Source organism: Rhyacophila brunnea, unplaced genomic scaffold, assembly GCF_057557595.1.
Source record: "Rhyacophila brunnea isolate RB1 unplaced genomic scaffold, BYU_Rbru_1.0 scaffold_9, whole genome shotgun sequence".
NCBI classification, from domain to species: domain Eukaryota; kingdom Metazoa; phylum Arthropoda; class Insecta; order Trichoptera; family Rhyacophilidae; genus Rhyacophila; species Rhyacophila brunnea.
The window spans coordinates 42,004,436-42,027,440 of NW_028233361.1; the positions used below are offsets into that span (position 1 = coordinate 42,004,436).

General features: G+C 36.3%; 1 protein-coding gene and 1 long non-coding RNA gene across 3 annotated transcripts in view; one reads left to right on the forward strand and one right to left on the reverse strand.

Moving 5' to 3' along the window:
- Positions 1-6,376: 6,376 nt before the first annotated feature.
- Positions 6,377-7,307, reverse strand: LOC147063641 (uncharacterized). The gene is made up of 3 exons (XR_015072114.1): positions 7,119-7,307; positions 6,928-7,012; positions 6,377-6,523 (listed from the first exon to the last, which is right to left on the reverse strand). It is a non-coding gene; the product is annotated as an uncharacterized LOC147063641 (long non-coding RNA).
- A 418-nt stretch (positions 7,308-7,725) lies between these two features.
- Positions 7,726-23,005, forward strand: part of Mgtor (nuclear basket protein megator) — a 42,635-nt gene continuing 27,355 nt past the window's right edge. For both annotated transcript variants that reach the window (XM_085959791.1, XM_085959792.1), the window contains exons 1-2: positions 7,726-8,006; positions 11,082-16,028. In XM_085959791.1, coding sequence (XP_085815917.1) covers positions 7,817-8,006; positions 11,082-16,028 — 5,137 coding nt within the window. In that variant the 5' untranslated portion in view covers positions 7,726-7,816. The remainder of the gene's footprint in view (positions 8,007-11,081; positions 16,029-23,005) is intronic.

The window sequence follows — 23,005 nt, forward strand, 5'->3', positions numbered from 1 at the left end:
TATTGTGACCTCACTGGGAATTGAACCCGGAGCTCTCGGATGAAAGGCCGTATGCAATGCACCACAAGTGCCTAAAAAAATTCAAGGTCATCCGATATAGAACATGCAAATGAAGCACAAAGAAATTAGCAATATGTCTGATTTTAAAGGGCATTTCAGATTGCAATTACTCCATGACATGATTTCAAGACCAACCTTTGGCAGTAAACCCCATGAGTTATGCAATTTACTATGGTTGGTAATTATGTGTCCCAAGAATGAAAACAAAACAAAATATTTCATTTCTGTCACATGTGCTCATAGTTTTTTTTTTTATTATTTTGTTGATTTATATAGAAATAATGTTGAGATACAAGGTTCATTAGTAATTTTGTTTGATATATCTGCGAACCAACACAGCTGGTTTCTAAGTCACTTTTTCTCAGGGTTAGTGAACCTTTTTATATCTCTGTTAGTAGAAAACTTTCTAACCACCCACTGGTTCCACAGTAATGGTGATTTATAAAGTAGGGAAGTAATTTTACTTTATACAATTTTTAAAACAGAGTTACAGCCAATGACATTAATATGGACGAAGCATCTAGAAAATAAAATGACACTCACTTTGTGTCGGGTCTGCCGGATGGCGAAATTCATATTTTAATATCGGTATCCTACGCTCAAATGAACATTCTGCTTGCAAGCGGTCTGGCGACACCGCTGGGTCTGCCCATACAAAATTTCTGACTGTCAGGTTTCGACTCCACCGTTATTATTGTGTTACAAAATGCCAATGTGCCTAGTAAAAAATCTACTAAACACTCCAAGAAAGATGGGATATAATCACCACGAGAGGTGCCCTGGTTTGTAGAGTCTTCTTTGACGAGGAATGAGCTTAAGTTAATACTGAGGCTAAGAACAGGGCACACCATGGGCAAAAGATTTGATATCCTCATGGGAAGAAGCGAATCGCAGCTCTGCGATGAATGTCATGTTTTAGAGGACATTGTACATATAGCACTGCAATGCTCCAAATATGAAATTCACAGAGTACAGCTGCGAATTGCAGATATCTATAAGAATGTCGACGAATTGAAGGGTGTCCTGGCGGTGGGTAAGACGGAAGAGCTAGGCAAAATTGTAAAGTTATTTAACAGAATAGGAGTGAGGACCTGATCGACGGATCCCCTTCTAGAAGAGAAGAGGCGATATGACAGCGAGTCGCAGTCAAAGTCTCGGTAAAATCACAAAAAAAAAAAAAAAGATGGGATATCACTTTTCATGTGTTTATTATTTATTATTTATAAAATGCCATTTTAAGATATTGAATGTTCAATGCAATTGAATGACAGAAACCATTGGACAGTCGCCTGTGATGCGCTGGGCTCACTTGCGTCTAATTTTTTCCGAGAAGTCGTAAGTAACCGAGAATCTGTTTCTAACGCAATGAGTCATGACACTAATACGCCATTACAATAAAGGTTATATTACTATAAATTCTCGAAGCTTGTATCGCATAATGGGAATGGATACGTCATATGGTCACGTGGCATCTACCTATACATCTGTGAATGACTTTCATGCACAATTTCTCGTGCGCGCCGGTATGAAGTGAGTTGTCCATTTAATATGTCATTGGTTACAGCAAGTTAAAGCATATAATATTAATTACTTACCAAATACTTTATGTCAGACTTTCGCTAAGTTTGGCAGAATAAATCTTCATAAAACAACTTACTGTAGTTAAATCTATATTCTGATGAAATTACATTTAATTCATTAAATTATTAATGAGATCCCTGAGGCTGATGCGACATACAGACCTGGTTTTAAAACCCCTACCGTCCACCATTAAAGCTGGAACGCCCACTAGTGGGCGGTAGGGACCAGGTTGACTACCCCTGATATACATTATAATATGAATAAATGTATTAAATAAGGCTCTAAGTACCAAAAAGTAGTATTGCCTGTAGTTACAAAATACCGAGTCATTGCAGTAAAATTGCATGAAGCAGATCTTTTGAAAAATGTGGTTTCATAGTGTGAAGGAATCACGGCAGCTTCTATAATTTTAGGTATTAAGAACTCGCAAGTGTCAACACACTATCATCAGCCATTTTATATTGAATGCCGTTGACCACTGTAGTACTACTTACACCATTATAAATAAAACACGCCAACGGACTTACAACGTCGACAGGTTTAAATATTTTGCAGTATTTTTTTGACTTGCTTGAGGCACTTAGACCATAGTTGAAGTTATTGGCGTTGGTATGTAGAACACTTTTCTATAAAAATGTCAGTTTTTATTTTTTTGGTACTTAGCGCCTTAATTAATACATGTAATAATTAATATATGTTGTACAGTAAAATCTCGATGTAACAGACTGATTTTGCCGAGGTGTTCATTAAAGCCAAAAGTAGGTTTTCCGAATGTGTATTTTAAAAATTGACGAATTAATAATTTACCTGTATTTAATGAAATTATAAACAAATAAACAAAATTTGCTCATCACTTAAATATCGTATTATATTATATAGATCTTCCAGTGTAAGTTGTCCGCTGAGTGAGGGAGCCACATGCTAATATTTGACATATCACTCAATAGTTTAGCTTAGTTCTAAATACATACACCTGACGATTTATGATGGTATATCTATACTTATTTAATTTATTGTTAATATATGAAGTATGAAAGGTTGATTTCTAAGCAAATTTGGTGAAATATTCTAACTTTTTTATAATAAATTTAAGCTGCTTGCGGAACATAATATCGAAAAATATTAGATTTAATGTCATGTGCGTATTTTTTAAGCTACATGCCAGTTCAAAAATACTAGATCTAGTAAGAAAACACTAAATTGGAAACGCTGATCAGATTATTGACTTAACACATAAAGTCACAATACACGCAATGATGCGTGTTGATACGCTAATCATGTGCCAAACATTGTTCGAAAGTAATGACTCACGACATACAGACCTGGGTAATTGTGCCGCAGAGGTAGCCATGAGCTTTTATAATTTTATTTTACGAAAACAGTTTATTCCATGTAGACAATTATAATAAATACCTTTTTCTGTCGGCGCATCGGCTTTTCGATCCAATAATCGTTAATTGAAAATTTGAAATTTTCATACATTTTGATGCAACATTATCACAAACTAAGATTCTATGAGGTAATGTTAGGTTGGGGTAGGTTAGATTAGGTTAGGTTTGGTTTGGTCTAAAAAGAAAGTTGTAAAATCTCATGGCCACCTCTGCGGCACATTTCCCCAGACCTAAAATGAGGCGTCTAATTACAAAAAGCGAAAAGTCCACAATTCAATATTTTCGGGAAACAACGTTTTTATGTTTCTAGCTTCAATTATTTGTTTTAACATGAGATTTTTTTTCCTGTTGTATTCTATGTTGAAATTAGAACCAAATGGCAATTTGTTTCAGCCGATAAACTCTTAAATGTAATAAATATAGGCAAAATAAAATTGGACTTAGCGCTACATGTACTTCACTTTTTAATTTATCCCGCATAAGGCACATATTTCCGTGGCACTGTCATAAGTTTACCAGATGCTACAGCATGGGAGACGCCCTTTTCAATATTTCACGTTCCCTTATTGGTTGACTTAAACACGCGCGAAATCAACCAAGCTTTAAATAATATGAAACACGGACTTGGCGCTTTTTGTAATAAATCGAGGAGACTTAAAATATTTTTCTTCGTAGGGTTATGTCGCGTTTTGGAATTTATAGATCAATACATATTGTGTAAAATTATACAAAGAATACGTGCGTATTTTTTTCTCGATTTTGACCAAATGTGGACTTATCGCTTTTTGGAAATGGACGCCTCAAATGTTGTCCGTCAAGTCCTCAGTCCTTCATTGAGGTTTTAGTGTATTATTATTATTGAAAACCTAATCAATTACTTCAGGTAACGTAATAGCTGTATTGTCTTTCACGGTACATGTATATCTCCGACTGTGAAACGTGTAGTCTATGGTTAAATATTTCTCTTCACCTAAACACGGATCATAAAAACCTGGGAGATGCACTTTAGAAGTCTCATGAAGCACTAATTTTGAATTCTTTACAAGACATTGTAAGGGCACTGTGACATTAATAGAAAATGACTCGTTACTACTTGGAATTTGCACATTATATTTCCCATAAAGAGCTTTTATAACTATCAAACCGTTCATCTTTTCCTCATCCCTCTTTAATCGAGAATACATTTCTTGCATAAGAGAAACTGTCCATCGAGCTTCCTTTTGCATTTCTTGACTATTAGAATAGTGTTTCTCTTTTATTTCCTCATTTTCTCGTCTAAGCTTTTGCCGATTTATTGGGTCTATAATAAAATGTTTAATAGTCAACCAAGAAACAATAGGAAATACGGTTGCATAAAATATGGGTGCCATTAAAACGTCTTCGCAAACGTGTATAGGAAATATAAAACTGTGCTGTTCCCTTGTAAGGTTTATTTTTAACATTACACCTGTGGGCACGCCGATAATAACAGCACCAGAAATATTATTCCTCTTACTAATTTTAGTCTCTAATCCATACTCCACCAAGAAACCAAATGTTCCCAGCTTCACACTGGCGTGAAATTTGAGTTCTTTATTGAGAATCTTACGGGAGTAGCTTGCCGATATATATGAATGAGGAATACCAAATTGCACTGAAAAGTTACTGTAATAATTATCGGTGCTGTGCATTAAGCTCGTGGTCATAGATGAACCTAAACCTCCTTTATATGTTACATAACCGACAGTGTTTTGATCCATTTGCATTGACAGAGTAGAAATCAGGCTAGGATTGATACCCTGTGCTGAAAACCGTAATAGTCCACCTCCATTCAAGAATATTGACTGTGTTAAGGAATGAAAAGCTTTGATTCCTAATCCCAGACCGTTCCCCACACCGAGTTCCATTGCTGCCCACCCTTGTGATATGTTTCTCCGTGATGATATATTTATTGAACCAGAGCCTAATCCATTACGTGTAGATATATTTGTCGATATAGTGACAGTGTCTTTATGACTGATGGGAGCTTCGATCGAATGAGCAATATTTAGGCTCGATACTTCTAAGACGGGGAGAAAATTTTCCATTTCTTGTTTTTTATAATCGCTTTGATAGTGACTGAAAATATCTGTTGCATTAATCGATACGGAGATGGTTCCTATTGGATTGATACTGCGCTTTAGTTTTTGATCTTTTCTTTCCTGTACAAGTCTCTCATACTCTTCCTGAATATAAAAACAGCTCGTAGATTTTTTAACCACCTCCCAATTGTCTGTATTTAAGCTTTTGGCTCCCAATATATCGTATATGGACCGTTTTTGTGGATCAGAGAGTACTTCATAAATTTTCTTCGTTTTATTGAAAAGAGTTTTTGCCCATTTTTTATGATTTTCATCAGAATGTTTATCAGGATGGTACATAAGTGAAAGTCTTCTGTAAGCATTATTAATTTCCTCGGTGGAAGCATTTTTTGATATATTAAAAAAACCATAGTAATCCTCTTCTTTGTTATATTCTGCCATTGTGGCTTGGTAAATACACAGTAAATAAATAAAACAAACGCTTATGCAACTTAAATATTTTGAATAATAAAATTCTTGCAACAATAACTTTTACGAGGTACCTACCTATCTCTTCGAACTTTTTTCCCGACAATTTGAACCATAGACAATGCTGGACAGTAAAATTCTGACAGTTTTATTTACTAGACGTTTATTACGAATTAATTTTGAATAAATGAATAAAATACATAATTAATAAGGAACCTATTTCAATAAAAAATAATTATTTCTAAAAATAATAGTAGGTAGGTAGTTATCTTAGAAACCCCTTAAATTAATTATTGTAGTTACTGTAGATATTAGAAAACATTGTACATAGGTTTATAAAGAGATTGGACTCTTCTTTCTACCTATACCTACATTTATTTAATAATAATTCAATGTAGGTATTTGAAATTGCACGTTATTTACATAACGTGACCTTAGAACAACAAGGTATCATCTGGCATTTATACCAAACTGAGATATTGAGCTCCAACGTTTTGAATATGAATAAAATCTTAACTATATGCAATGAAAATTGGTAGATATTAACAATATTATTATTATTGCATTATGTTTGTATTTTCAAAGCATTTTATACTAAATATATCCGATATTATCTAATCCAGACATTAAAATTTTGTGATGGAACTTAATCGCTCTGAAAATCGAAAAAAATCAGAGCAGCAAAGTTCTATCTGATTATTGAACCTTGATGTTGTGAAAATGTTTTGCTACAGGGTAAAAAATAAAATTGAATAAAAATACCTTTTTCGATTAATTCTTTATTAGAACAACATTAAATTAAACATAGTTTAAAAAAAAATCTTGCATAATACTGAGATTTAGAACAATATTACTAGTTTTCAAAATGACAGGAAAGTATCTTCACTTTCAAGGTTTTTGTTGTTAGAATCCATAATATGATCCACGATGAACTCTCCAGTGTACTCACATAACTTCACAGCTCTGAAAAAAAATGTTTTTATGATAATAGACTGCCATAAAAAAAAAATACTTTCACAAAATTATTATTACAAAACCTCTCAAATTACTCAATTTTTAAATGAAACTTAATAAAGATATCATTGTATTGTCACTGCAGTGATTCATGAAGTAATAATTAAATAGTTTATGAAAAGAGCTATTGCAACTATTATTATTTAGTTCACCAAAACATCTATGTTTTCTTCGCAAACAACATACTCTGCAACTTCTTCAAGTACTTCCACCTACCTGAATAATAAAATGGAGAATATATATGAAATTATGACGTATTCTAGAAACAATTTATTCAGATGTAATGTCAAATTTACAAAATATGAAAGAACAGCAAATAAATTAAGTACTCATTTGAAAAGAAACATAAGTACCCAAAATTCTCATCAATTGTAATATCATCAGACAGTACCTATAACTTGAAGATCGTTAATATTATCCAATAAATTGAGATTATTGCTGAAAATAAATAGATAATAGAATTACTTATATTAAATTTGAAACAAAATAGAATAATTAATTGCAATACATGAATAACAAAAATAGTACATAATCTCAAACTTACCTTGTATTTAGACAACGATATTGTAGGTTGGTAAGGTATATTCGTAGTATTATCATCCTCTTAAATGTCCACAATACCCCTTTCACTTAAATTATTGCTCATCTGTATGTTATTTTAATTAAATTTTTGAAAAATGAAGCGCGAATATTTGACAGAAACTTACTAGTTTGACAGCTGAACAGAAATGAAACCATATTGCTCCAAAATATTTTTTTTTACAGCCAATTGTCCATAGTTGCTTTCAAATTTTAAATGGAACCATGATGTTCCAAAACAAATTACCAGTGCATCTGATATAGACCTTTGATGCCCTGCTATGTAATAAGCCATAAAGATTTTTAAAAATCTTGTAACACAGTTTCAAAGAGAAAATTATAAGAATTTTTGTACCAAAAAGTCAAAATTGACCAAAATGCCAGATGATACCTTATTGTTCGAAGGTCACGATAATTCGTAATTTAAAGTAAGTAATCAAATTAAAAAGGAACAATATTCTTAAATACGTAATGATTTAAAGTAGTGAGAAATTTATTTACATTTTGGGTAACATGGCAATATTGACCATAGACTATAGATTCCAATTTGTCTATTCGTAATAATTTCGTTTACTGTATATTGTTATCTATGGTATATATTCTCTTGGTTGGTGGACTGCTCGACTATTGAATTGAATTCACGAAATCAAAGTTTGGTGAAAAATGGCCGCTGAGGTTAGCGTGCCTGCCGAAACTGGCATTAATTCTAACCACCTAGACAATTTGTTATCCTCCGAAGAACTCTCAGTTATTCCAAAAGACACAGTTAACAAAATAGAAACATACATTGACGTGAAATTTGAAGAATTCCTGACGTCAAAGGCGCTGTACGAAGCCGGCAGAAACACTTCGGGTATTATTGTCGTTTATTTGACAGTTTGTTAAAAATTAAATAAATAATGATTTATCATTAACTGCCCTAGTAATTAAGTGGAATTTAGGACCAGAAAACTGATTTGTTTAGGAATAATTTAAACATTTTTCCGTAGTCGGACGTTAGACGACGTGCGATGATGTTTTGCGTGCTTATTGATAGTTAACCTAACTTACTTAAAAGGCGGTAAACACTTTAAAAACCTACAACAATTGAGATTCTCAAATTATATTTAAAGTATTTACGATAATACATGATAGTTCTTAGAAAATGTAAAATTTTAAACAATAATTGCCCCCGTTGTCTGTAAATGGCCCTTTGTTGAAGTTTTGTTTTACATACGTAAGCATTTGTTCATTTACGACACAGTTTGATCTTCGAAGCGTTTTACCTCAAACTACAATAATATGATGCATCTTATAATCTTATGGTAGATATCCTTATTCAACTAGTAAACATCAAAAAGGCATTTTCCTGCGATTTTACACTAAGTCCATCCCCGTCGCGAATAAAAGTCTTACATCGACTAACGATAGCCCGCGACTTCGACCTTATGAAATACGGAAATAAAAATTAGATGTACAGAATGAAATTAAGATATAGACAACGTTTGGATCTAGGCTCACACCCCTCTGCCAAATTGTTGCCAGTGTGTTATTTTCGAGAAGTTTTATCTTGTAACTTCGAAACCTTTTGAGATATCGCGATGCAACTCTAACTAAATCGGTAGCTACAGAGCTATCTCCCAGGTTTCATCAATATTGTCGAGTACTTTTTGATTTATAAGTGAACAAACAGAACAAATAGACAGACAGAAATTATTTTTTGTTTGTTTAGGTATCGTAGCAATTGTCTAAATGCTGATCGAAATGCAAATGTTATGATATCACAGACACACACATTTGACAGACGTGATTCAGATTTAGGGGCATTGTTTTTACTATTTAATACAATGAGTCAGCCACAGAACAGATAATAAATAGAATACCAATAGGCTATATTCAACATGCCGCATGGTGAAGCAGGTTTTTGAATGTGTGAGTGTCCTACGAAAATGAAGCACGCATTATGCACGTGCAATAGTGTGTGTAATACACCAACATTAAATGAGCGTAAATGCATGAACCGAGAGCAGTTTTCAGTATTCGACGTTAAACGTATTCTAGACACGTGTGTAAGTTTAACCCGGATTCATCCTTACTCGAGTCGGTTACCTGCTATCGCCTTACCAGTTGTGTATTTCAGTTCCCATTATTTCTGAGTTCCCTGGAGTCAGCCCATTATAACGGCTGACAGTGTTAATGTGGAGGTAGGCTGTTAAGATCCACCATAAATAGTGCACTTTAAACTTTGTTGGTCATACATGTTTTTCAATTTGTGTATGAGTCAGAGTATGGACCTAATAGGTTGAGCAAGTGGCTAACATCCATTTCTCGTAAAAACAAAATCTGTTAATACAAAATCTCCACGCTATGGAGGCCCATATGATCTTATTAGGATCGGACATAGTCGAATAATAATAATAATAAACCAACCATAATAGTTTCGGTATATTTCAGACGATACGACAAACTTGTGCACACTTTTTCATTCATACTTAGGTATTTGTTTTCGTTGGATTAAGAATACATATTATTACACATATTGTTGGTTCATTTTTTAAATTCATTAAACCCTGTCTAACCAAACCATCTCCATTCTACCTATAAAATATCCAAAGTTATGTACGATTTAATTGCATAATTTTAGATATTTTATAGATGGATGAGTATTTTTTTTACTATTATCTATTATGACGTGGTTTTCGCAGGGTCTAATTGAATTTTAAAAACTAACCAACACCATCTGTAAATTGTAGTCCGATTTTAATGAAAACATATCGAGGGTATACTGACAGAAAGCATTAAGTCATTAAAACAAGTTCTGAGATAATCGCAAAAAGGACTTTAATTTTTTTTTCCAAAGCGTTCTCCCACATAGATTTTTTTATGATTTAAAAACATTTTTTCTACATTATAAAGACTAACCTTTATGGCAAACAAAATATACGACATGATACAAGTCCTGTATTTTGTATACGCAGAACGCATTAGGTCATTATCATGCTTTCTATCAGAATAAAAAAATAACAATATGTTTTAATAATGTTTCTATTTTCTCACCATTATATCCTATGCCTTTGTGCGTTTTACCAAGACGTGGAGCATAAAATTGTAAACATTTTGGCATTTAAAACCGAAAAACAGCAAAAACTGAGTTAATGCGTTCTGTCAGTATACCCTCGATATATAAGTATATGACTGACAAAATGTAATGTGTACTATTTATGCCGGATCTTAACAGCCTATCTCCACCCTTCGCCACTGCTATCAATACTCACAAGATTGGTCACTGTAAGTAAACCTGGGGGGGGGGCACTGAAGCCTCCTGGTTACCATCTGCAAACAATCTAGTAATGGAACAGGAAAGTTTGGATATTACTATACTCAATTTGAATGGCCATCTGGATACATCTTCAGAAGAAACAAAGAAGCTCCAGATACGATCATTGATTTTTTAAATGATTATTTTAATTATTTAATGCTATTTCAATTAACAGCCATTTTAAAAAATGGCCATGATCTCATTTAAGTACTACACCCTCTCACTAGGAGCCACTGCTTACTCAAGATATATAGCATGTTTATCGTAAAATTTGTCAACTCAAAAATAATAAAAAAACGCTATCTCATAATTTTTACATAGCGACCAAAATATATCGTCCTATGAACTTTCAACAAAATTTTATAGCTTTTTTAATTCAGCACCCCCCAACATGTGGACATGATAATATCATAATATATTATATACCAGAGATGGCCAGTGCGTCGATCGTGAAGGTATTTTTGGTCGATCGCGGACATAATGAATATTGTACTAATTTTAATACATTAATACTGGTGAATGTTGAAAGGAATATATTTCTTTAAAAAAAAAAATGGATTCTACTGCCCTATAAATTTTGTTCTGAATGAAGTAGTAAATAAAATGAATACTGTGATATTATGTTTTCAGCGGAACGTATCGAGAAATTGGAGAATGAATCCCGAGATGGGAGTTTGCAATATGAGCACTGCAAAGCTAAGCTGGAGGCTTCAGAGCAGACCCTCCGTGAGATTGAAACCCAACTCTCCATGACTAAGGCAGAGCTCGCCAAGAGCCGGGAGTCACTCAAGCGGCAGGAGTATGACGCGGAAGATTTCCGCCGCCAGAGGGACTCCGCCGTCGATGAGAGGGACAACCTCATGAGTCTTGTGGAGAGACGCAACACAGAATTGGAGCGCCTCAAGGCCGACCTGACCGGGGCTTCGTCTCAGCTGCAGGCTGCCATCAACGCCAAGTGTGAAGCCCTCTCCAAGAATGATGAAGTGCAGAGCAAAGAACTCTCCCTCAAGTACAAGGAGCAGCGGATAGACCAGGAACGGACGCTCCTCAATTCACAAATACAGAGCTTGACCCAGGAGCTGGACAGGTGCACCTCCGAGCTGCAGACCATCAGGCGGAACAATTCCTCCAGGATTATGGGGCTCGAGACACAACTAGCTGACAAGACTGAAGAGCTGAGCATCGCCAATGACAGGATCAACAATCTGAACGAGGCCAAGAAGTCCCTTATCCAGAAGGCAGAGTCCCTCAGCCAAAAGCTCATGGACCAGAAAGAGATGGAGAGGAAGACTGTAGAGAACTTCCAAATGGAGCTGGACGCCAAGACCAAATTGGCCGACTTGTATTCCAGTATGCGAGTCGATACCGATAACAAAACACAAGAGATGGCTAATGGCATCGTTGAACTGCAGAATCTGATTGCGGAGACGACCGCCAAGTATGGACAGCTGGAAACAGAGAAAAAGCAGAAAGAGGCGGAGCATGAGGAGGCGGTGGAGAAGAAAGATGAAATCATCAACTCACTAAAAAGGGAACTGGAGAACGTCAACGAACTGCTTGAAGCCGCCAAGGAAGACAACCTGAACGGTGCCATCAGTGATCTGTCGCCGTCGGCTGCCGTCGCCAGTAAACTCCTTAAAACCGGGATGTCCCTCACACAGATCTATTCGCAGCTCGTGCAGACTTGCGATGAACTTGGCAAAGTGAAAGAGGAAAACAGAAATCTAACAACCACTATCACCAACATTGTGAATGAATTGGAGGTGAAGTCACCGATGGTGCAGCAGTTGCAGGAGCAGAACATGGAGGTTCACGAGAACAACACGACCCTCCGGCAGCAGCTCGACGCTCTCGTCATGGAGGGCAATCAGCTCCGAGACGACTATGCTGAAGCCGTCAAGGTTTCTAAACACTATCAGAGAGAAAACAACACCATCAAGTCAGAGATGGGCGACCTGGGGCGTCAGGTCTGCTTCCTGCTGAAGGAAGTCGAGGTCAGCAGGGGTGGGTCCGTCCCCAACGCCGATCCGGACTCCATGGACACTTCTGCCGCTTCAGAAAACAGCTCATCAAGAATTATTTCCAAAAAGTTAGTGACCTTCAGCGACATTCAAGAGCTGCAGGCCAACAACCAGAAGCTTTTGAAGCTGGTCAGAGACCTCACCCACAAGCACGAGGAGCATGAGCGCGCCATGGATCGGATGGAGTCAGGGGCACTGCAGTCCAAGTACGATGAGCAGAAGACCAGGATCGATGAGCTCGCTGAGGCCAATGCCAGGGATGTCAAGATGATAAATAGCCTGATTCGACAGAGGGACATGTACAAGAATATGTTCAACAAATTGAACACAGATGGGCATGATGTCTCGGTGAACATGGATGCCAGCGATAGTTCTGTCGATCTCAACGTCTCGTCTGTAAACAAAAGCTCCGTTGTTGCTGCCGTCGGCCCTCAGACTACAACCGATGTTTCCAGAGTGGTGGAAAAACTCGAAGCGCATCTAGCCGAAACCAAGAAGCAGCTCGAGCAGCAAAAAACTGAATTCAACACATACAAGGAGGAGATGATGAGGAATGAGAGGATGCTAATAGAGCAACAGGAGAGTATGCATAAGGAGCTCACCACCATGACCGCCTCCTACGCCAAGTGTGTTTCCCAGGCTGAGTACAACAATGACCGTTACAAAATCCTGCAGACAAACGTCACCACCTACAAGAAGCAAATCGCCTCCCTGGAGGAGAAGAATAAGATCTATAGTGCAACCGGAGCCAAGCAGGAGATGGCGCTGAAGCAACTGCGGGATGAGACACTCAACGCGCAGAGCAACCAGTCCAAGGCCGAGGTCACCATGGAAAACTTGAAACGGGAATGCCAATTTTTGAAAGATTCTGAGAACCGCCTGCAGGTCGAGAGGGATGTGCTCAACAAGGAGAGACAGAACCAAGCCCTGCTTCTTAACAATTTGGAACTCATCAAAGCCAGTCTGGAGAGGAACGAGGGAGAAGGAAAGATCCGGTTGGAGTCAAGACTGGATGAGGCTAGCAGGGAGTGCTCTGCCCTCAGAAGGCGCTTGCAGGAGGAACAAGACAGATTCCGCGACCTGAAGTCCCACCTGGAGAAGCAGACCGCCCAGGCAAAGAGTAGGATGGAGGATGAAAAGAATCAAGCCGAGAAGCTGAAGGTCGAACTGGGTGCCGTGAGAGATGAATTGAACAACAAGTCAACACATATCGAAGAGCTCAGTAAGAAGTTGGCCGCTGCCATCGATCCTGGTAAGCTTGATGGCAATTACGATTCTTCCAAGCGTCTGAAGGAACTCGAGAATCAGTTGGCCCAGCGTCAATCAGAAATACAAACGTTGAAGCAGACCATCGAAGCCAACAAGGAACACATTAAACAGTACTGCGACATCTCCGAGGGTGCTGAAAAAGAGCTGAAGATTTTATACGATGAATATTCACAGTATAAGAGCAAAACGGAGGTCAAATTGTCAGACGCAGTGCAGTCGCAAGAGCGACTTCAGGAAAAATGTTCTGAGCTGGAAGCCGAATTGTCCTTGCAGACCGATGGACAGACGGTCACCACTTCTAGCCTCAAAAAAGAGCTGACAAAGGCTCACGAAGATCTCCAAGCGGCACTCGCTAATCTGAATGAAAAGACCGGCCATCTGGACGAGGCCCGCTCCAATATAACAAAACTCACAGGTGAGTTGCAATCTGCGGAAGAGAAATATGCCAATGAGGTGGTTCTTCACTCCGATGATATCCGGGCTCTCACTGTCCTCAAAGAGCAGCTGTCTAAACTCAGCCAGGACATCGACGAGCTCACCGCTGCTAAAGAGCGAGCCGTCGATTCTCTTAAGGAAAATGAAATAGCCTGGAAGAAGCACGAGAGCATGCTCAGCGTCGAGAAGGAGGACATGAATTCCCGCATTGGCGATTTGAACAAGCAGAATTCTCTCCTGATGGATCAGATCCAGGCCTTGGGAACACAGTTAGCGGTTGCCCTGTCTTCCAAGCACTCGGAGAGCTTCCACGAGACTTCGATGGGAGGCGACATCTCGATGAATCGGTCCCTCGGCGAAGACGACGTCAAGTCTTCCGATCAGCTGCTGCAGATCATCAAATATCTCAGGAAGGAGTGCGACATCACCGTCGCTAAGTTCGACATCATGCAGGCCGAGATTTCGAGGTTGAAATCTCAATTGGAAGTGACCGAGAAGAAACGCGACGAGGCCACAATGGCTCTGATGTCTGAAAGGGAGAAGTCGGAGATCTCATCTGTCACTTTAACAAAACACTCTGAAATATTACGGAAAGTGGAAACCCTCAACGCCATCACTGATAGTAACAGGATACTGAGAGAGGAGAGGGACAGCCTTCTGACCAAGGTAAATGACTTGTCGGCCACCTCCAAGCGGTTGGAGGAGACGTTATCACCACTCCAAGAGCAAAACAGAGAGCTCCTGGCTAAGGTGGACGCCTTGCAGTCTGAGAACGTGTCCCTGAAAGCAGAGGCGGCCCGGTGGAGAACCAGGGTCAACGCCCTCATGGAGAGGGCCAACAAGACGAGACCCGAAGATTGGAAAAGGCTGCAGAATGAACGGGAGACCTTGGCCAAGATGCTGACCTCGGAGAAAGACAACATGAAGAAGTCCCAGGAGGAGGCCACTGCAATGCGATTGGAGAAGACAAGGCTCGAAGAGCAGATTAACGTCCTCACCAAGCAGCATGTGGCTCACATGGAAGACTTCAAGAAGCAAACGGAGGAGATGAACACTCTCCGGAGAGACATTGGCAAGGTGACACAGGAGCTTGGCGAATCCAAGTCCGCAATAAATGTGAAATCTGAAGAGATCAAAAAGATCAATGAAAACTTGACCTCCAACGAAGCAGTCTTGGCCGACATTCGAAACAAGGAAATGCAGATTCGAAAAATCGCCAAGAAGTACAAGTCGCAATATGAAGATCTGGTCAAGACAGTTGAGGAAGATAAGAAGAAGACTGAGCTCTCCGTTGCTGAAGCTGCTGTGTCTTCTGAACTCCGAGCTGAAGAAAAGAGAACCCTCGAAAAGAAACTCGAGGAATCAGAAAAGGCGCATTTGGAGCGGGTGACCAACTTGACCTCTCGAATCGACAGTCTAGTTGAAGAGACCGACGGCTTAAAAAAAGAAATTGAAGCGCTTAGGAAGAGCCACAGTGATAACTTAGCCAATGCCAAAGAGTTCTTGACGCAAGCCAAACTGAAGATACTAAAACTACAAGAGACCAACACAGCTTTGAACAAAGAACTCGAAGATTACAAAACTAAGGTGAAAACATTCGAACAGAACACCGAGGAAAACGATACCCGGTACGGTTTGCTGAAGTCACAGTACGACGCCCGTCTTGCCAGGTTGGAGAAGGAGAAGACGGAATCTCAGCAGGAAGCGGTGCGGCTCACCAGGGAGATAGAAACTCTCCAGCAGAAAATGGCCCAGATGCAGCGCCTCCAAGCCGCCAAGCCCTCCACCAGCTCGGGGCAGGGAGACAAAGTGCTAAGTGAGCCCCCCACCGCCAACATTAAACCTATGACTGGTAAGAATTTCTTTATTATGAATGTACCTATCCATGTTTGAAATGATTAAATCATTTTACTCTCTGTCCCCATCTAACACGATATAACATAAATAAATAACATGTAATCATTTACTTTTACTAATGAATGCAGGCGGCATCTACTGGATAAAAGGGGGCTGATAAATGTCCCTGCTCATCTGAGTCAGCTCATGCATATTTCATTCTTTCATAAACGATAAATACAGATGAATGTTAAAAAATGAATTCTTGAGTCCTTCCTTACACTGAAATAACAACACTCTTTTTTTTGGCATCTGTGCGTTCGAACCTGGTTTCTTTGGTTTCAGATATGGGCACTCTACGAACTAGGTCACCAAAGGATGTTTCACATTCCTATTGCAAATCAATTTTAACATCTTGACGTTCTATTCTGCCAATGCTTGCGTTTGTATGCATTCAAAAATTAATACATCTACATATATTGCAATAAGATTATTTGCAAATTTGCATTCATATCTTTGATCTGTTCTACTAATGTGTCTACTTTAATAGTGTGATTTACAATTCGTCCTGGTATCATGAAACAGTCATGGTTGTTTTATGCTGGACGAAGACTTTTCTCTTTATATTATTCTAGGTTCCTAGAAAATTTGTGATTATAACTTTTGAAAGTTATAACTTTCGATCATTCAGTGCCTCATGAATAACACTGTATTGTGTTATGCCCAACATGCCACGATGCTCTACTCATTATTTTTGTCGTAATAAATTTTTGGGTTTTCACCACATGTTCTTCTTCCTTCGTTTCTCGACGTTTCAGGCTCGTTGCAGAGGTCATTCTCAAGAATAATTTTACACAATTTTTTAATTCCTTAGGAAGTACATATAATCGAAAATTAATACTATCTGGTTCGTAATGGAATTTGAATTTAAATTCCAATTCCAATTGTTTTTAAGTTTTGTACCATTCCATTTGAGTCGTTTTTTTCGACCGGGTTTCGCCTTCGGCCCTCACCAAAGGTAAATACACACTGACAACGAATACAGTTGATACTCACTAATATAATTAGACACCGGATATCTGGAGTCCTTTTTTTTTTGGGACGGACTCGAATATTACAACATTTTTTAATTAAAAAATGCGTTAATAATTTATGGAACCTATGTTTTTCAGAAAAATAAGTTGTACGGTGTAGTAGGTACAATGAAATATGAAATAAATGATATTGATAATATGTGCAAGAGACTTTATCGATACTTAATTATATAGAAACGCTGCTATTAGTAGGTAGATATACTATACTATTTAGAGAAATTAATGAAGCGCTTACGTATAGAGTGGAAAAATTAGTTGTTAATAGTAATATCTATAATATTTAATAATATTCCACTTTTTATATACATACCTATTATTGTAATCAAAGTTTAAAATTTCTACTAAACTACTTTTATTTTCACTATCAAATAACAAATCACACTTGCTCCCATAATGAGAAGGACCTGACAGCTAGTGTATTATTAAAATCGTACCAAATCTGAATGATTTCGTATATTATGTTGATACTACGAAAATATATAATATGAAAACATATTATTATATTATATGGATTTATGGATGGGTAAAATGGGGAATATCGGACCTATGTGGTTAATGAAACCCTTTAGAAAAAGTTTCGTACGAAAGATACTTCAAATCGTACTTTTGTGTTTCAAGCAAGTGGTTGGACATATTGAGATATTCAATTTTAATATATAGGTACTGATGTTGTAATGTTTTTTTTGACATTTTATAGGCCATTTTCAAAAACTTTATATTCATCATGCAAAATATGTAAGTACATGCGTTTTCTGTTAATTGCTACTCCCTAATACTATAAATTATATATCATAGTATTATTTCAATGAAATATATAAACCCGATATAATTATTTATTTCGGAAGTTATCAAAATGATACAATCATAATTAGTCGACATTGATACATTGTGTATATATAGTACCTAATACCATTGATAATAAATTATTTTATCAAGAAAATATTAGATATAAATAGGTATAACACAGTTGCAGTGCCTACCATTTGCCTTAACAAGTTGACCTTGGTTCTAATAGTTCATTGATTTATCCAATCTGGGAGTTCACACATGAAACTATAATTTGATGTTATAGTAATATGGTAGAAAAAACAAAAAAAACTTAACCTGCGCGTTTGTTAACTGATCTACGTATTTTCTTAAAATCCGAGATCACTTCAGTTTTAACGATTATGGATTATAGCTTAAAATTGTTTATTTGTTTTTATTTAGTGAGTAGGTATATTTTGTGATATTTCACATTAGCTGGTTCCATTGTTTACGGGAAATGACGATTTAACGGGCTTACCTATTGAATGTATTAATAGTATGTAATATATTCATTACGGGTTTTTCACAAACACTTCAGATAATCAAAATTTGTTTTTTACTTGATCCTTTACTAATAGGTAAGAAGGTTTTAACAATCTTTTATTATGTCAATGTGCATTTACGATCGGTGAGTGCGCATAGTGCACGAAGAAGCCAGAAGGCCATAAGCCAGAAGGCATAAGCCGGGTCGTAAATAATGACTAATAGAATACCTAGTACAAAACATAAATCAATTAGAATTTATTGATTAATATTTTTGCCACTCGTACCCGTTAGATATAGGGACCATTATACCACTTTCCTCTAGAAGGTGTATAAGGTACTTTTGAACACTTTGTACATTTTGCATTTTTGTTTATTGTTATTAAATCTTAGTTGATATTATTCTTTTGACTTATTAACTTAAAAATAACAACAATGGATGAAATATAATATTTCTAAATATTATAATATGTCACATATATAATATTGTGTAAGTATATAATATATAATTATCAAGCCTCGATAGCGAAGGCTGCGTGACTAGCAAATGCACTTACGACCTATGTAAACCTGCCGCTTTGTAATTTTATTCTTGTAAATCCACGGTATTATAGATGGTTGCACTATTATATCTAAAATGTAAACATAAATTTATATGCAATATTGGTATATACTACAGCTGATGATGATACATACTATCGTATGGAAAATAATTCATTTTTAAGTTGTGGGTTTCTTGTACGTATCATGCGACAAAAGCAATAAAATCGTCTTCAAGTTTTTGTCATTGGTCGGGAACCTTTTTTGATACATACACCTACGGCAGGTGAATTTTAAACACAGCAAATTTTTCACAGTTTTGAAGTTACGCTATTTCTTAATGTATATAAACCAGTCATTTAATAAATAAGGACAAATATCACCAACAAGTTAGTTCAAGTAAACAATCGACTCCCACGTCCTCTATACTTAATTGACTTTTTATGCAATAATATGTACCTACCTATATTTTGTACTGTTATTCAATTGAAAATGTCCATTAGGATAAAATCGGTTGAATATCAACATTATGGAATAAATGTGGAAAAAGTACGAAAGTACATATTATAAAGTGTTTTAATGAAATATGTATCTAGGTACCAGTCGTTTTATGTGATGAATAGTTCTTTACACTTTATAATATGTAAGTATTTAAATCAAATACATAATATAATCATATATCAGATAATTTCTTTTTAATAACAACATTTAAATATAATGCTAATTATGTCGAATGGCCACCTAATCGGCGCGCCTTTAGCGTACAATGTATTAAATGGGACGGCGGGACTTTTTTTAATGTTACACACCTACAAACTTACCTGTAGAATGGCCAAAAATGGAACTACGAATTACCATAGGACGCCATTTTGAAAATTTCATTCGAATGTCAGATTTTGTCCAGTTACTAGTCTTGATTGGGTAGTTTTCGACAATGGCTCCATTTTTTTTGTAGTACTTATTCCACTTTTAATCAATAAATTAGGACCGGTTTCATCCGCCTCAGAGGGACATTTTCAACTGAATCTTCCCTTGTTCGGTTGAAAATGTCCCTCTGATGCGAACGAAACCGGTCCTAATTTATTGATTAAAAGTGGAATAAGTACTACAAAAAAATGCGTTTTTTTAATTAAACAACAATAAATATTAACGTAATACAATCACTAAGTGAAAATCTGAAGTATTACATGGGACGGCGGGACTTTTTTTTAACGTTACACACCTACAAACTTACCTGTAGAATGGCCAAAAATGGAACTACGAACTACCATAGGACGCCATTTTGAAAATTTCATTCGAATGTCAGATTTTGTCCAGTTACGAGTCTTGATTGGGTAGTTTTCGACAATGGCTCCATTTTTTTTGTAGTACTTATTCCACTTTTAATCAATAAATTAGGACCAGTTTCATCCGCCTCAGAGGGACATTTTCAACTGAATCTTCCCTTGTTCGGTTGAAAATGTCCCTCTGATGCGAACGAAACCGGTCCTAATTTATTGATTAAAAGTGGAATAAGTACTACAAAAAAATGCGTTTTTTTAATTAAACAACAATAAATATTAACGTAATACAATCACTAAGTGAAAATCTGAAGTATTACATGGGACGGCGGGACTTTTTTTTAACGTTACACACCTACAAACTTACCTGTAGAATGGCCAAAAATGGAACTACGAACTACCATAGGACGCCATTTTGAAAATTTCATTCGAATGTCAGATTTTGTCCAGTTACGAGTCTTGATTGGGTAGTTTTCGACAATGGCTCCATTTTTTTTGTAGTACTTATTCCACTTTTAATCTATAAATTAGGACCGGTTTCGTCCGCCTCAGAGGGACATTTTCAACTGAATCTTCCCTTGTTCAGTTGAAAATGTCCCTCTGATGCGAACGAAACTGGTCCTAATTTATTGATTAAAAGTGGAATAAGTACTACAAAAAAATGCGTTTTATTAAATTAAACAACAATAAATATTAACGTAATACAATGACTAAGTGAAAATCTGAAGCAATATTATATTGCAAAACCTTTAGAAGAATGCAATTACGGCTTACGCAATACATAATATTATAATAGTAGGTTCAAACGAATATTTTCAGGGATGTCTCCAGATGTACGCCACTGGTATTTTGAAGATGAAATTTCTTACGATCGATTTGATGAAATTCTTCAATGTCAATAGTTTATAATCAAATAGACCAGTTTGGGCAGAGCATCCTCAAAATACTTAAATATCTAAAGAAATAAACAAGTAGGTATGTGACTTTTTTATCGATATGTAGGTACGGTATTGTTGCTTGTAATACTAATAGGTATCAATATGATACATTTAGAACATAAAACGGGTCAGCGGACAAAATCTTCCAATATTTGTATTTATATTAGTGGTAGGTACGCAAAAGCTATTCGATATTTAATTATGAAAAAACATATTCTACACGCATTTTATAAAAATGGTTTACCATTACTTACCTGCAATAAAACAAACCATCAATTTTGTAATGCGATCTTTTTAATTGCATTTTGCGGAATTTGAATTCGTTTGTCGTAGCCGCAAGTCGCGTTATAATATTGGCAAGACGATTATCTTAATTACAATAATTACCATCGCACCTGAGCTGCCAGAAAAAACAACTGACAAATTGTAGAAATCCATACTAAGAATCATTTGGGCAAAAGTCTCCTTAGGATATTGGATTCGTCCACCATTTTAATGTGTTTTTTTTATGGGTTGACGGTTAAAAAGCACATACTTATAAGAATTGTTTTAATAATATGAACGGTAATAGATCAGAACACTTTTAATAGAATCAAATATAGATGAAATATTCAAAAAAAGAAAGTCTTTCGCATAAATTGATTAGGTGTTCAGCGCTCTAGCGGTCTCAAGGGCGCATCGCCACTGATGGTAGGTTATAAGGACGATGATAGAAAATTATAAAGAAGGAATACATATTCCTTCTTTATAATTTTCTATCATCGTCCTTATAACCTACCATCAGTGGCGATGCGCCCTTGAGACCGCTAGAGCGCTGAACACCTAATCAATTTATGCGAAAGAATTTTTTTTTTGAATATTTCATTTATATTTGATTTATTAAAAGTGTTCTGATCTATTACCGTTCATATATAAAAACAAATTCTTATAAGTATGTGTTTTTAACCGGCTATTTTAAATATAATATACAATGTTCACGGGAGCGTATTCCCAGAGCGCTCAAGTAATCATGCCTTGTAATGAGAATGAGTGCGACAGCAATAATGTTCGTCTGTAGCCGGTAGCGTGAAAAAGCAATACTTCTTTCGGTGAATTTGTTTTATTAGAGCGCTGCTCAAACCTCCCGAACGCGGATTCGTATTATGTCGAAATTAATTGTCTGTTATTTACAGCTTGGATATTTTTTATAATGCTGATGTTGCCTCAGCATTATTAAACATTTTAATTGAAGAAAATCTTATTGACACATTTACGAAAACGGTTTTACTATTAAACTTAATTTGCATTTGCATAGATCCACACTCAAACGGATCAAGTGTTTTAGCAAAAACACAATCACGCAACCAATATTGAACGCATTATATATGCTCAGTATCGAAAAAAGAAGACATTCCTGACTTAACAAACGTGTGATTGAAAAATTCTTGTGATGAAAAACAGAAGAATGGATTTCTTTACTTAAAATAAATTAGGACATCGGACTTCCAATAAAACATAAAATGCGTACTTCAATTATTTAATTATTTATAAACAAAATAATAATTGAAAAATAACTTGAAATAAGTGTGAGTAAAAGTAAAAATAATTAGTGAAAAGAATGGCATTCACCTTCTTCCACAATTTCACAACTCCCATCTGAATGCAATTATCAAGATGTATGACTGTGAGTCTGTTTCTTTATTTACTATTAACCACCTTCATAGTGGAAAACGTTGATTCACACAAAACGGTGCCTTCATTTTGAGCGCAATTCGAAATAAAATTGGATACTTTTCTGTTGAGACGAAAGGTCATACAGATTCTACAGTTGAGGCAACACTCTTAAGCGACAAATCACATTCAAATTTATAA